Source organism: Patiria miniata, unplaced genomic scaffold (assembly GCF_015706575.1).
Source record: "Patiria miniata isolate m_02_andy unplaced genomic scaffold, ASM1570657v1 HiC_scaffold_28, whole genome shotgun sequence".
NCBI classification, from domain to species: Eukaryota; Metazoa; Echinodermata; class Asteroidea; order Valvatida; family Asterinidae; genus Patiria; species Patiria miniata.
This window is the reverse complement of record NW_024037067.1, coordinates 3273614-3288011: the sequence shown is the minus strand read 5'-3', so window position 1 is coordinate 3288011 and position 14398 is coordinate 3273614. Positions and strand designations below refer to the sequence as shown.

General features: G+C 40.3%; 1 protein-coding gene across 1 annotated transcript; it reads right to left on the bottom strand.

Annotated features, from left to right (window-relative positions):
• Window positions 1-885: 885 nt before the first annotated feature.
• Window positions 886-13517, bottom strand: LOC119734679 (ATP-citrate synthase-like). The gene is made up of 20 exons (XM_038208208.1): window positions 13234-13517; window positions 10970-11095; window positions 10297-10461; window positions 9943-10034; window positions 9344-9423; window positions 8948-9078; window positions 8695-8813; window positions 7818-8028; window positions 7229-7355; window positions 6981-7105; window positions 6460-6525; window positions 6178-6284; window positions 5853-5908; window positions 5377-5492; window positions 4581-4685; window positions 4171-4394; window positions 3644-3725; window positions 3047-3157; window positions 2606-2736; window positions 886-2323 (listed from the first exon to the last, which is right to left on the bottom strand). Exons 1-20 carry the CDS (start codon window positions 13414-13416, stop codon window positions 2218-2220), a joined length of 2463 nt encoding a protein of 820 aa, XP_038064136.1. The 5' UTR covers window positions 13417-13517; the 3' UTR covers window positions 886-2217.
• Between the last annotated feature and the right edge of the window lie 881 nt (window positions 13518-14398).

Genomic DNA, 14398 nt, shown 5'->3' with positions numbered 1-14398 from the left:
ATTCGACATCGATTTGCTTAATACGGCGAATTTTTGCATTTTGAAACTACAGTTTTGTTCAGAATGCAATTTCCTCTGCAAAAAGTATCGTTCTGTAGGTTAAAATGCTGTATAAGAGCTGTATTTCGTGATTTTCCGCTTGAAAAACACCCATTCAGATGCACTCAAGCGTGGAAAAAGATAGCGGCGTTTAATCCTTTCGCCTCAATGGAAACATTTTATTGTTAACGCCAAATTCAACAAAGGAAATTAACAAAAGAAATGGCCTTCCTTGCATCCGTTGAACGCGTGTGCTTAATACCAAAAACCAAGGATTGTACCAGATTGAGTTCATTTCTTTCCACATTTTCGCTTCAATTTGCGCTTTTTACTCTTTCCCAATCAAATTGTAGTCGCCAAAAATAAGCAATATTTCCTACAATCTCTAAATCAAATGCATAATTGTATCGTCAAACTTGAGTTTGCGTCTACGCCCACGTGGGTTCCACGTGTAAAGCCCACACGTTTCTTTCTTTACCTTAAAGCCAAATAAAAAGCACTTGAAAATGTCGGAATCACTTGTAGCTTTGCGGTAAGGCGCGGGGACACGTGATCCAGGGGCCGGGGTTCGATTCCCATTGATGCATTTAATAAGTGGTTTTTTTTATTATTACTTCTACAATACAGATAAAGGAACTGAAAATTCGAACCTCATTATTCATACAAGAAATTTTGTTCATAAGATATTATTGGAATTACCGAATAAAGGGGATCTCATATTCAATTTTGTCAACATAAGTGGAATATTCTAATCCATTATTTTGGTCAGGTTAAGACTGAGCAGGAAAGAATAAGTTATATTAGATTTTAACTCAACTCGATAAAGAATTGACCGTACACTCAGAATGCACTACACAAGTTTTCTGTTTTATTACAAATTAAAGGTCCAAGAAAGAATCTTTTAAATATTCTGGTTTTATCTTTGTTAAAACTATCAAAATTCGAACCTCACTGAAAATTCAAATCTCAAAACTATCAAAAGCTAAAAGTTAAGATCTTCAGTTCACTTTGTTCATTTTTGAGACTGAAATAGTACTGCATTAAGTCACCAAAAGGAACATAAAATAGTTTTCTTTCATGTGCACAATTTTCTGTTGATTTAGTACATCTACATGTACATGTACAATATCTTTAGTATAGAGGTTATATCAATAGTTTAAAGGCCTGAACACCAAAACTAATTTAAATTCTTTAAATGGTAACAATTTATTAAATATTTACATCTGTGAATGGTTTTTAGATTATGCATTAGGAAAATAGAGTTTATTTTCTATATCATAATTTCTTTACAAATATTATTAAATCATTTGAAATATATTGATGAATTGAAAGACAATGTGCAGTACGACATACAAAAAAGTAACAAAAACAGTGGCCCATACAATATTTCATTCACATTCTGTTACAAACCTAAGACTGAACCACTATCCCCAAGTAAATCTGAACCGAGTGATGCCAATCAGTAGTAATTTTTGTAATTACACTTTTAGAACTTGAATCTTAACTTGTGACCTGTTAATAAAACAGATGAACTAAGAATCAACTTTTTCTTGTCACTTCACCACAGGAATTCCACAATCCAAATTAACCTTAATAACCAATACTTTGGAATTTCAGTATAAGTACATAATGTGACAGATCAATGATATCACTTTCTGTCTCTTCGGTTTCAGTTTTTTTCAGCTGGAATATTTCATGTGATATCCAAAAATGCCCAATTTCAGTACTATCAACTACGACAATGTATGTAATACTTTGAAAAAAATATATATTTCAAGAAAAGGGATATTTCAAGTGAAAATTAAAATGGGTTAGAATAGCATAAAATTGCAGATGATCACTTAAGGACAGTTTTTTTCAGATGTTGGAAAAGAAAATGAAGGAGTGGGGGATATTTCAATTAACCGTTTAGCCCTTGTACCGCCCCAAACTGCCCTGCCTGTTACTCCTCAAACCGCCCCAAACCGCCCAGCACTCTATGGTTGTATGGATTCATGCAGTATATACAATGTAATACAATTGTTAAAGGGTTAAGTGCTAATGGGGTGAAATGGTCTAATAATACAATTAATGACTTTAGGACGTTTTTGTTTATGATTTTGGAAAAGTAAAGAAAAGGTAGGGGAGAAGGGAGGGGGCTGGAGGGGGGGTGGGGATGGGTATGGTCTTGAATCCTGCCTACTTCTTGCCTTTCCTTGGCTTCATATTGGCTGGTATGCTCGGCACCGGTGGTTCTGGCTTGGGTACCAGTTGACCCTTAGCTATCAGGCTAGCGTATACCTCTCTGCACACAAACAAAACAAGATTGAGAGTTGAATAGCTATGACATACAAAAGTCATCAGAAATATCTCACTTTATAAAGTCAAACAGTTAAAAAAAAAAGTATCTCTATTAAATATCTCTTAAATAATTGCCACACTGTAAGACTTTTAAGTTAGCTACCTGCATTTGTTGAGCAATTTTTGTATTTGCTTGGCGCATTCTATGCAACTTTTTGTGTGGATTGTAATGGATTTAGGGCAGTAAGGGTCGATGCTTAACAGGCACAACATATTACGTACTTACCGGAGTTTTTCACCAATTTCGTCAAATGTTTTCGGCACGACAGCCCCAGCTTCTGCAAGAGCTTGGTTTTTAGCAGCAGCTGTTTCCAAGGCAACATCGTTGCCTGCTCCTGAGTGGCCAAAATAACCCGGCTGGAAAAAAAAAATCAAATATAAAAATAGTTAAACAATTTTTGGAACATCTACCCCCCCCCCCACACAAAAAAAATCCTAAGTTTCGTTGCAAAATGTGCAATTCCATTTCATCCATGCTTGTATTCTCTGAAGATCTTTAAACAAATTTTATCACGAGAAAATATAAAGAAATTACTGGTTACAACTACAACTCAAAAACATCTGTATAAAACAGCAATTTTTGGATCACATTTTAGGCACCACATAGCTCTTTGTTAGATGAGCAAAGAGAAACATCCTGGGTTGAAACTGTATTATTGTGACTTACTTCTGATTTGAACATGTCGGCACACTCGCCAATGCAGAAGGCAACCATTGGTTTACTGAGTTTGCCGCTACATAGAGCTTCACATATGTCATACTCCTCACTTCCACCAAACTATTAGAACCAAACACAACAAATGACAAAGTAAGAAAATAATCAACACGGATGGGATGGTTGAGTTGGGAAAAAACTAGTTAGGAAAATATGGCAACTCTGTGAAAAGGATCTGTTAAGGCTTAAAAGTGGAGGACGTATCAAACAAATAGTATCCAGTTTTAAAAATCAATCACAAGACAATCTCAAGTCAAGTGGCATGCTATTCAGCTGTGACAAATGCATTCCTTTGTCTTTGTTTACACCTGTTATTTGTGATGTGACCTGTGACCTGACATGTGACAAGTCAGGTGACAAGTCAGGTGACCTGACTTGTGACCTGACTTGTCACCACAGACTTGTGACCGGACTTGTGACCTGACCTGTGATCTGAATTGTCACTGGACTTGTCACCTGATTTGTAACCTGACTTGTCACCTGACTTGTCACCTGACTTGTCAGTGATTGGATTACAACTCTGAAATGATAAAACATGAGAAAGCACACCTCTCCAAGCAGCAGCAAGATCTTGACGTCTGGGTTTGCCTGCATAGACATCAAATGATCCATGAACGAGGAACCAGTGCACCTACAAACAACAAGACAAAAAAATCTTAGACACTTTCTCCCCTGGCACAAGAATGTATACTAAAGTTGTTGTAAATTGGTGTTGAAATAATCTCCATCACTTTAATATGACACAATATACGCTTCCCCCACCATTCTGATCACACGACTTTACTTCAATGTGTGATAAAGTCTGTGCCATACTGTGTCATAATGTGGCAACAGTGTCATGGAGGTGATGACATTTTCCAAGCACAAACAATATCTGCTTAACCAACACAGGGTACTAACCAAAAAGTAATGTGATGCATATTGCTTTTAACTGCTTCTTGACCGATTGCCGACATAAATTTGTTAAGCAATGTATTCTTCCTAGCGGCTTCGGTGTCAATGTGGCCCAGGTCATTATATGGACTACATCACCAAACCAGTGTCACAGGGAAAACTGTTCACGGTTGCCAACTTACTTTCCGCCACCCAGCGACACGCCCTGATACAGCCCATCTGTGTTCCTAGCGATGTAGATGATCAGCTCCATACTCAGCCCACCAGACCGTGTCACCACGCCCACACTGCCAGGCCGATACAGCCGCAATGAGACCAGGTCATCTAACGAACCACCGATGGTACCAAACTTGTTGCAGCGGAAACTGCCGGGCTTGATGAAGTTAACTTGCATGAGGTGTACGGGCTGTAAGGGGAAAAAAGGTAGCAGGGACAAATTACTTGCTGGATAGACAATTTTGAGTTAGGTTTGGAAGAATCTAAGTGTTGTTTAGAAGAGTGATTTGTCTTTAAGAGGTATTTTGGATGGATTGATTTTCTCAAAAAAAGAAAGAAACATCTTCTTCTAATTCCCATTTCCTGACAGGCTTACCGTGCAGGGTCCAACGATCAAGACTCCGTTGTTGTGGGCCATCTGAACTAAAGTTCTTGTTTGTCGGTCTGGGATGTGGCCTGCTATCATCAGAATGCAACGAATCTGACAACAAATGGATAGTATAAAGTTAAAGATGATTTGTGAATTTGTGAACGATTAAACAAATTTGGGCCGAGAGTGAGGAGGGCAATTGACAGGGAGAAGGCAAAAGGAGGAAAGAGAAGTGGTGGTGGGGGAGCGGTTGAGGGGGGGGGGGGACAAGCACTCACAAATATATTACCCCTGACCATCAAGCTTATTTTTCTTTTCTGAAATTATCACAGCACCTAATTTCAAATGTGGAACCAATGACTGTGATAGTTTGTGATTACCTTCAAAAAATGAGAGAATCCCAAAATTCCAATGATATTATCAATCTCCACTGATTTATCTTTGAAAGAGTGATCAATCCTGGTAAACTATCCAGCTAATGGACACACGCATTGTCACTACTGACTGGAGAACTGTCTTCACACATACGTTAGGACAGGCAAAGCTTGTATTAATTGTTATAAGCCTTGATATTTCTACTTTCCCTACAGTCTGATGGGCCTTATTCTCAAGCACACGGGATTAACTCAATGCACAAGGGAATCACCAAGCTCAACATAAAGCAATCCAAGCTGAGACTGAACCTTCCCAATCTTACAAAACCCTCCAAAACCTGGTGGATTATGAAGGATATGGACGATTAGAATCAAGGCTAGAAACGTGGACCATATATGAATGAACTGAGTTGTATATAGGAACTTACATGTCTACACTTGACAGCCAGCATAGCACAGTGATACGCATCTCTGCCTGGGGCACCATTGACCACTACGGTAGCATCGGTGTGATTACTCATTGCTGTCTCTAAGCTGCTGTACACTGTCCATCAAAAATACATTGAAAAAACTTCAATTTTTGAGACGTTTTAAAGTTGAACAAAGAAATTGACTGGAGCGGGGTTTGAACCTACGACCTCCAGATTGCCGTTCCAGTGCTCTACCAACTGAGCTATCCAGCCCTATGTTGGCGGTTCTCTTTTTAGTAGTTTATTTAAAAATACAAGCCTCAAGGTTCAACTTGCTGCACGATGCTTTCTGCAGTGCTTTTAATTTTTATGAATGGTAAACTTTGGAAGGATAGTAACGAAATCAGAAAATCAGAAACTGAGAAAAAGTTGCAGTCTTGCCACTGAGATAACCCATCAAATTTGAAAACTAAAGAATTTAACATTTGATCTACCTTGAATGTTGACTTGACCTTCGGCCCACAAGAAACTTTCTTCCTTGTCTTCGCTCCTAGGAAAAACAAAATAATGTTAACAAATAATTTGAAAGTAATTGATGAAGTTAGTCAATCTTGAAAATATTTCTCGCTTGTGGTGGTGACTCTGTGGTGTGGGAATTTCAATGAATGAACTACACGACAGATTTGATCAAGGTGAAGCAGATTTTTGTTGGCACTATATTTGAATGGAAATGACATTTAAAATAACAATGATTCAAACACTGTCATTTCTGGAATGCAAAATCAAGGGCTATAAACAATAAATTTGTGATGTACTTACCCCCCTGGATTCACGATGGCAGCAACTGACGGTGTTTTCCGACCGCAGACGAAGTCAAAGTCCAGCATGGCCTGTACAGCCTGAGTCATTAGCCCAACGACTATTACCTGTATCAAAAAAAAAATGCAAAATCATCGATCGTCCTGAGATTGAAATCGTGGTCTGCCCAGCATGATTCTACGATTCAAACAGCCCCTGCTCCCCTCATACAGAGCAGCTTAAAACATAACGAACTTGATACCCCTCGTTAAGGTCAATCAATCAAACTATAGTTGTACATACCTTTGTGTCTCCATTGAAGATTTCATCAAGGTTGTTCTTGGCAATGACTTCATGGGATTCTGCTTGCTGTTGTGAAATAAATAAATGAAAATCATCAAGCACAACTGATATAACATGGTTGAATGTGCAAGATAACCACTAAATGATCAAATTTCTTATTCCACAATCTTAAAACTTGGGACAACTACTGCCCTGGGAATGACAAATGGATATGAAATTGAGATGCCTCAGAATTTGTAGTTATGCTTAGATCAACAGCTGCCACAATGCTGTAGATATAACAGGTGTCTCATGAGAGTGCAATAAACTAATTAAAAGGGCATCAAAAAAGTACTTTTTTTTCCAAGAGCTATATCAGACAAACTTGAAATTCCCTGATGAGGTTCAGCATTCAAAGGCATATAACATAAGATACAGACATCAACACAACAAACAGACAACTTGAAAGAGAGACAAACTGAGAGACAGAGAATTCAAATTGAGGACAGCTCAGATGAATCAAGAATGACATCCAAACTGACCTGGTTCATTGGTTGGCATATCTTATCTGTATCATCGACGCCAGTCTCGACATCACGCAGCCCGAGTGCACACTGTATGAGGTGTGTCATGGGTACCGCAATGGAGAAGATATGGACAGGCAGGCCTAGGAGTCAGGAAACAAGACAAGTGCAGTTCGTTATTAGTGAACAAACAAAATGAGAAAAATGACAGACTGTGTAGGCTGAGGTGGGACAGTAACTGAAGAAAGAACAGTGTACCGACTCACCAAGTTCAGTTAGAGCTGATGGTATCTGTCCCTTAGGCACTGTTGCTAACGTAGCCCGACGCATTAACAGGGAGATTTTGTGGGTTTTGAGTTTCTCTTTGCACTCCTGCAGAGCTCTCATTAGTCCCTAGAGAAAGCAGAAAGAGGGGGAAACATAAGAATGGACTGTAAACAGAAACAGAATTGAGGAAAGTAGACTCGACTACAAAGGACACATTTACACTGAGCTATATCTAACATTGCAATCTATAAGGTTTGTGTTGGAAAAATTAGGCTGATAATTTCTGCAACAATTTCTTTAGAAAATCACATAAGGCAGGCAAAAAAGCAAAGTCTGATCAATGTGTGAGGGACAAAGGTTAAAAATGTTACGACTATGAACTCTGCTGTGTAAGAACGGTCGAGTATGCTAGTTATGCAAAGCAAATGAAAATGGGAAAATGAGTAAAAAAAAAAAAAAAAGCTATTGCTAGCTACAGCTCTGTACATACAAAAGTTTATATCATGCTGACCACACCCCTTTTTTCTGGGGGGGGGGGGGGGGGGGGGAGAGAAGGGGACAATGGATTCAATTTAATAAATGCCTCACCTGCATGGGTCCAACCTTGAGTTTGATCATCATGATCATATCAGCGACGTTGCTGCTCAGGATGAACGTCTTGCCCTCAGGGTGTGGCACTTCCACCATCAAATCGATCAACGTCTTGGTGAATTCGTACATCTGGTCTGCGGATGGGCGGCCAGAAAACTGGGTGTAGCAGGCTACCTCGTCTCGCACACCTAGCTCTGCTGCTGTGTCACTGAGGAGGAACGGCCAAATGAAGGAAGTATCAGGATTAACACTAGTGAGTTTTGCAAGTTCCTTTACCCAAAGTCAAGACACTTTTTCAAGAAACCTTCCTCAACCCTAAAAAATCCTCCACTGTTCAGGAACCAAATGCAACATTCTTTGTACTTCAACTTTTAAGGGGTACCACGCCCCAGGTAAAGCAATAGAGGACGAGCTCTACCGTCCTCAATCCCACAAAATCCTCCAAAACCTCCTGATGGATTTCTAATGATCTAGTTGGGTTCGGTTTAATGGGAGACATTTGAGACTTTTTGCAATTGTATGCATGATGTTTAAGCTAATATCCGCACATTCAAAATGATGAAAACAATAGAAAAGGACCGTTGTGTTTGCTGCCACCATTCTCAAAAGTCTCCCGTTCTCATGACGTTGGGAAGTTACTTATGCTGGCTTGGCATAAATTTTCTGTGAAACATTTACTTCTCAAACTTTCCATTGTGAGGAAAAAACAAGGTGTAAATTATATTGGAAATCGCAAAAAAAATACTAAGGTTTACCGCTGAAGAAAAATTCTGTTTCAAAAGGTCAGTTTAATTAATTTGATTTGTGATACACTAAAATGGGAAATCCTAGGTCTGTGATAGGCAAACAGGTGGGTAGATTGTGGTTGATTTACCTCATGACCAGAGAGGTCCCACCACCGGCTATCAGACTCCAGATTCTACCAGCTTTGTTAAGAATTGTCAGATTCATAGAGCATGGTGTGCCGGCAGCAAGTTGGGCAATACGCAGCTCCTAAAATCACAACAAAAGAAAACAGCATATCAAATGTGCAGCTTGACAAATATAATAATCCAAAACTCAACACAAAGTATGGAAAACTATCTTCAATTTCTTGAAATAAAATCAGAAACGTAAAGAGTACACACCTCAGGATGCAGGTCTCGGCACAGCGACGGCGCAAATTGAATTCCGTCCCATAATTCCTTGCACAGGGGCGCGGCCTTGGAGTCCACTTTGGCTGCGACGTCCAGGATGTGGATTTCAGAATCTGTGACCACTGTGTGCAAAATAAGGTGCAAGACAACTACTGTCAATAGCTTGTAGTGCTTTCTCTGCTGGGGTTAGTCTAATAGTAGCAAGCCAAAAGTGGAATTTTTGTGGCACGGTTGGAAATTTTGAGAAAGAGCTTGAATTTTCCGTGTGAAGAATTTTCTGGATGGAACTGGAACCAAACTTTCTAAATTTCAGGAAAAAGGCCATTCAGAAGAAGACTACATTTCACAAAGGTTGACTTCTGGCTGATTGTGGACTACTGTACATACCCAATGGATTGAGCTCCAGATATGTAAAGTGTAAATCTCTGAAACACTTGATGAGAGACTGGATGAAACTGCACAACATCCTTAAATGCAGGAAAACACAAAATTGTTTTCAAGATTAGAACAAGCGGTGTATTACTACCTATTACCTCGAAATGAAATAAGATCTTGCAAAACATAAATGAATACCTACATGAATTGTGGGGGCTAAACATAACTACACTTGCATATAAGGGAGGATAATTCTTTGATTACTTGAAATGTTCGGACTGATAACATCTCGATCTCGCTAAGAGTATCTCTTGGCTGTGAAATTTTGGCATCAATAGTAATCTGCATTAAGTTTTTGTACTCTATAAGAAATAACCATACAAAAGCTCAGAAAGAGACACAGACCTAAGTTTATTCAAATTTGCATCCCTCTCCTAATGAGAGAAAGAAAATATGACAACAGTTTACAATATCAACTGAAAGACGATTCACATTGGCTGTTTTGCGGCTAGGACTATACTGTTGAGTCAAGGAATATCTGTAGCTGAAAAAAACCCAATTCTAAACAAGCCACACTGTCTTTGAGACAATAAGTTCCTTAGTTTACTCACTGTGTCTTTGTGTTTTGAACATTCTTCAGCAGTGTTTCTTGAATTGTCTGTTGCTGGGGCATTTCCTCCAATCCCACATACAAATGGTCAGCCTATCATTATAAGAGAACAACAAAAAACACACCATAGTTAGCTTTTCAAAACTTTGTTGGGGTTGAGATCAAGTACTGTATTCCACCCAGGCCAACATGTGGATAACGCTTTTACGTCCTTACTTGACTCCGTTGGTTGCCCTGGAATTTTGTTTCGGGATTTTCTCCCATTTCAAAAGTAGATCTTCTCCATCTAATCAATCGATGTGCAATTTTTGGAAAACCTAGCTTTATTACCTGAAGAAATTAAGTAATAAAATACCTCCTCATCCACATTTCCCACATCCACCCCTCCTTTGGAATGGAACAGCACAGCATCATGGGATTCTGTGTGACAGTAGATGCACAGGTAGGACTCTTCATTTTCTTGATGGGGGAGGTAAGGCTCAATCAGAAATTGCTTGAGGGTGCCCTCAACGCCATCCACCTATAAACAGAGGTCAGGAAAATGCAAGTAGAAAACCACGGAAAACAACAAATGCACGAGTCGGAAGTTAAAACTACACTGTCGCGAATAGAACAAATCCAGAATGCTGCAGGTGTTTTGTTTAAGTAAGCACATTTCAAGGTAATGTTTTGTATTATTTATGGCAAGGATCAACATTCTTAACGATGATTCAATTGTAAGTAAACCATTTGGACTCCAATTTTTTCATTTCTCAAAACATGTCCACACCTTTAATCAGAAAATGTAAGGGGAAAAGCTTTCTTTAAAACGGAATGAAGTTTCCTTGAATGGGACTCGAAACTTGACTAGTGAAATACTCAGGGTCTCAACTTTGCATCCAAGTAAATGTTGGAAAAGAAATAAAGAGTCAATAAAGTTGGTTTGATTTTGTCCCCCACCTTTTTCTTCATTTGAAGTGTTGGGCACTATCCCTAACTTCCACCTCTAGACTAGAGCGATCAATCTTACTACTTGAGGACTTTCTTACCTTCACCTTGGATCCCAATTTCTCCTGGATCCAGAGTTTTGCCGTGTCAAAGTCCACATTGAGCTGGATCAGGCCCAAGTGTTTTCTTCGCTTGATGGATTGATCAGGCTTGACTACCAAACCAGACTGCAATGAATCAAGACAGAAACTGTGATCACAATGGAGCCGTGCACAAGTTGCTCCTCACTCAGTCAAACTGTTGGAGGGACTTGAATGCGTTTCCACTGTAAGCCTGATCCTCATTTCACGGCTCTGCTTAATGTATAGTGAAATGTTTGTTACTGTAGCAGACAATTCTGTGCTTACGGTTGGCACTTGTCACAGGTTATCGAGGAATTTAGACTTGTGGGCGCATGAGTACGGTAACAGGGTTAGTGCAGATATTTTCTGCTGGTGCTGTTTTTAGCCACAGAATGGTTTTCGTAAGCACAGAATTCTGTTGCAAATGTAGGGGGAGCCGGGAGGTGCAAACTTTACCCTAGTTCAAAAATTTGGGACTCTCATTCTAAATTTCACAACTTCACCCAAGCTATTTTTTCTAGCCATGCTAGCTTTTGCTCTAGATGGCAAATTGATCATGATGATGATCAACTTCAGCACGGACTTTGTCTATGGATTAGAATGCTTTCTAAACTTCAATACCGTCATGACGGTAGAACTATGTCTGTGTTCACGTACAATAATTTTGTTTCAATTTTTTTGGCCCCAAGCCCTAGCTGGAGTTTACCCAGGGAAAGATTCCCATATCTGGCCATCACTTGTCAAAATTTTTAAGTGTTTTCTCAGTAAAAATTGAAAATTTGTCACTGCTAATTTTGACTTTTTAGGATTATCACTTTCTGATCTGCTGATGGCTGTGATAGGTCATTTAACATGTTTAACTAAGGGAAAAATTACTGATGGCCAGATATGGGAATCTTTCCTTAGGCCTACCGAGCCCTAAATTTTATCATTGGGTTGTCAATTAGGAATGACAACCCAATGATTAAAATTTAGGGCTGGGTAACTCCAGCTACCCAAGCCCGCCAGACCATGTCCGAATGTTAAAAAGGCGATAAGTTGGGCCAAGTTACTCGGATTACCCTAGCCCCACTAGTGTGGCCGTCGGTATGCTGCGCTTCAGCGCAGCATACCGACGGCCACACTAGTGGGGCTAGGATTACCCAAGCACCAAGCCCCGAATGTAGGCCTAGCCTACTCCCTTTTTTAAATTTTTTTTTTATAGACTTTTTACCAAACAATTTTACAACGAAGTAGCACATTTTTTTTCTTAATTGTGTCAGCTTACCAATACTGCCCAATCTAACGTGTCCAAGGCTACAGATATAGCAAAAACTTTTGTTTTATTTCCACAAAATTTTCGCGTATTCTTTCAGTTCACTTCAGTTTCACTTCAATGTCAAGTTGACTGGTTGGGGACAAGTGAGGGCGCTATACACAATCCATCTGCGCGCTCGCCCTCTTCGTATTTATAGACCGCTTGCAGACGCGTTCGATAATTGACGCGCTAAGGTGAGCGACGCCATGTTATGGGACAAAATGTGCGTGAATTGATATACGCCTGTCCCACAACACGGCGTCGTGCGCCTTCGCGCGTCGATTATCGAACGCGTCTGCAAGCGGTCTATACCGGAAGCGACGTCCACTTTCGATAAAAAAAAAAAAAACCTAGCGAGGAGATGGGCGTGTCCCGAATCCCCCCTTTTAGCTGTGTTACTTTGTTCACCAGACTTTTTACAGCACGATATGGTTTGAAGATGGACAGATTATTGGAGTTTGGAATGATATCGATTTCGCAATTATGTTACTTCCGAGGTCGAGGCTGATAATCAAAGTTGACAATTTTTACATGTATTTCTTTATGCTTGCATTTTCTTCCAACACGTTTCAATTCCAGCTCCTCTGGCTGACCCCGCCACTGAAACATAAAGTTGTCCAAAAAGTATTTCTCAGTTTTCATTCAGAAGTAATTTGCATCGTATTTTGATTTAAACAAAAAAGAATACTTCAAACTGTGGAAGATCGTGAATGTCCATTGAACCAAATGTAGAAGGACCTGACTACAATTACATTCATGCGTAAAGCACAAGAAATAAATGCTACAAGCTTGCCGTTTAAATATCATGACCTTTTTTTTCCCATGGACTAACTCTGTTTATATTCCTTAAAAAACTAATACCGGTACATTATTTTGCCGAGCAATATTTTGTCTGCTGTGTTAAGACGTTGATGACCTGGATAATATGGTACATGTATCTATATACCTGTGTCCGTAGCCATGTGTTCTGCTTACAAAGTTCGTCCCAGTCCGTCCTTCCGTCTACTGTCACACATTTAGCGCCGTCTGCTCGCTTCTGGACGCGGCGGCGTAACAGCCGCTTTCCGCTCACTTCACTGATGACTTTCTCGCTACAAACCGCCGACCGGGACTGGGTACCACTCTGCATTATGTACTCAAATTAATGCACTTTCTGGCAGTAAAGTAATTAAATCGCAGGGAATTGATCTCCTTTCACCTCTTGTGAGCTTCGAATTGTGGGAGATTTTGAAGTCGCTTAACCTGGATGTTCTTATTTATATATCTCATGACGTGCCAAAGTGATGTGATAAGCATCGTGTGGTGGCTATATTTAGATGATCCCCTGCCTGCCCTGGACCGTACCCCGTCGCGCTCCGTGCGTTTAGCTATAGGCACGGTATCCTGGTACCCAAGGACGGTTTTCAAAACCTAGTTCCGGGTTCATTTAGGGGCCGTTCACAATTATTATCAACATTTTCACAAGTGTACAAAGAGTACACTTTTTCAAGACCCGCCCCCCTCCCCCCTAAAAGTGTACGAAAAAAAGTTGATTTTTTTTTCCACACAAGTCTATACATAGACACTTGCATGTGATTTAAAGGGTTTTTGTAACTTTTGTAGATCAAGTTTTTGTACTATACATGTACATGTACATACAGTAGATTTTCATGTACAATGCCGCGCATGCTGTACACAATACGTTCATGGGATGCAATGCGGGGCCTGGCGCGGAGCGCGACCGGCTCGGCAAGTGCTCGATCGGTTGTCGGTTGTCGGTTGTCGGTTGTCGGTTGTCGGTTGTCGGTTGTCGGTTGTCGGTTGTCGGTTGTCGGTTGTCGGTTGTCGGTTGTCGGCTGTCGGCTGTCGGCTGTCGGCTGTCGGCTGTCGGCTGTCGGCTGTCGGCTGTCGGCTGTCGGCTGTCGGCTGTGGCGACGGGCGAGAAAACAGATCGACATTTAAAAAAAAAAAAGCGTTAGGCGGGCATTAACGGGCGAGAAAACATATCGACATTTAAAAAAAAAAAAAAGCGTACGTGGCGGCCATTAACCCCCTCCCCCCCCCCCCCCCCCCCCCAGCGTACGGTTTGTACGCTCGTGAAAATGTTGATAATTGTGAACGGCCCCTTAGGG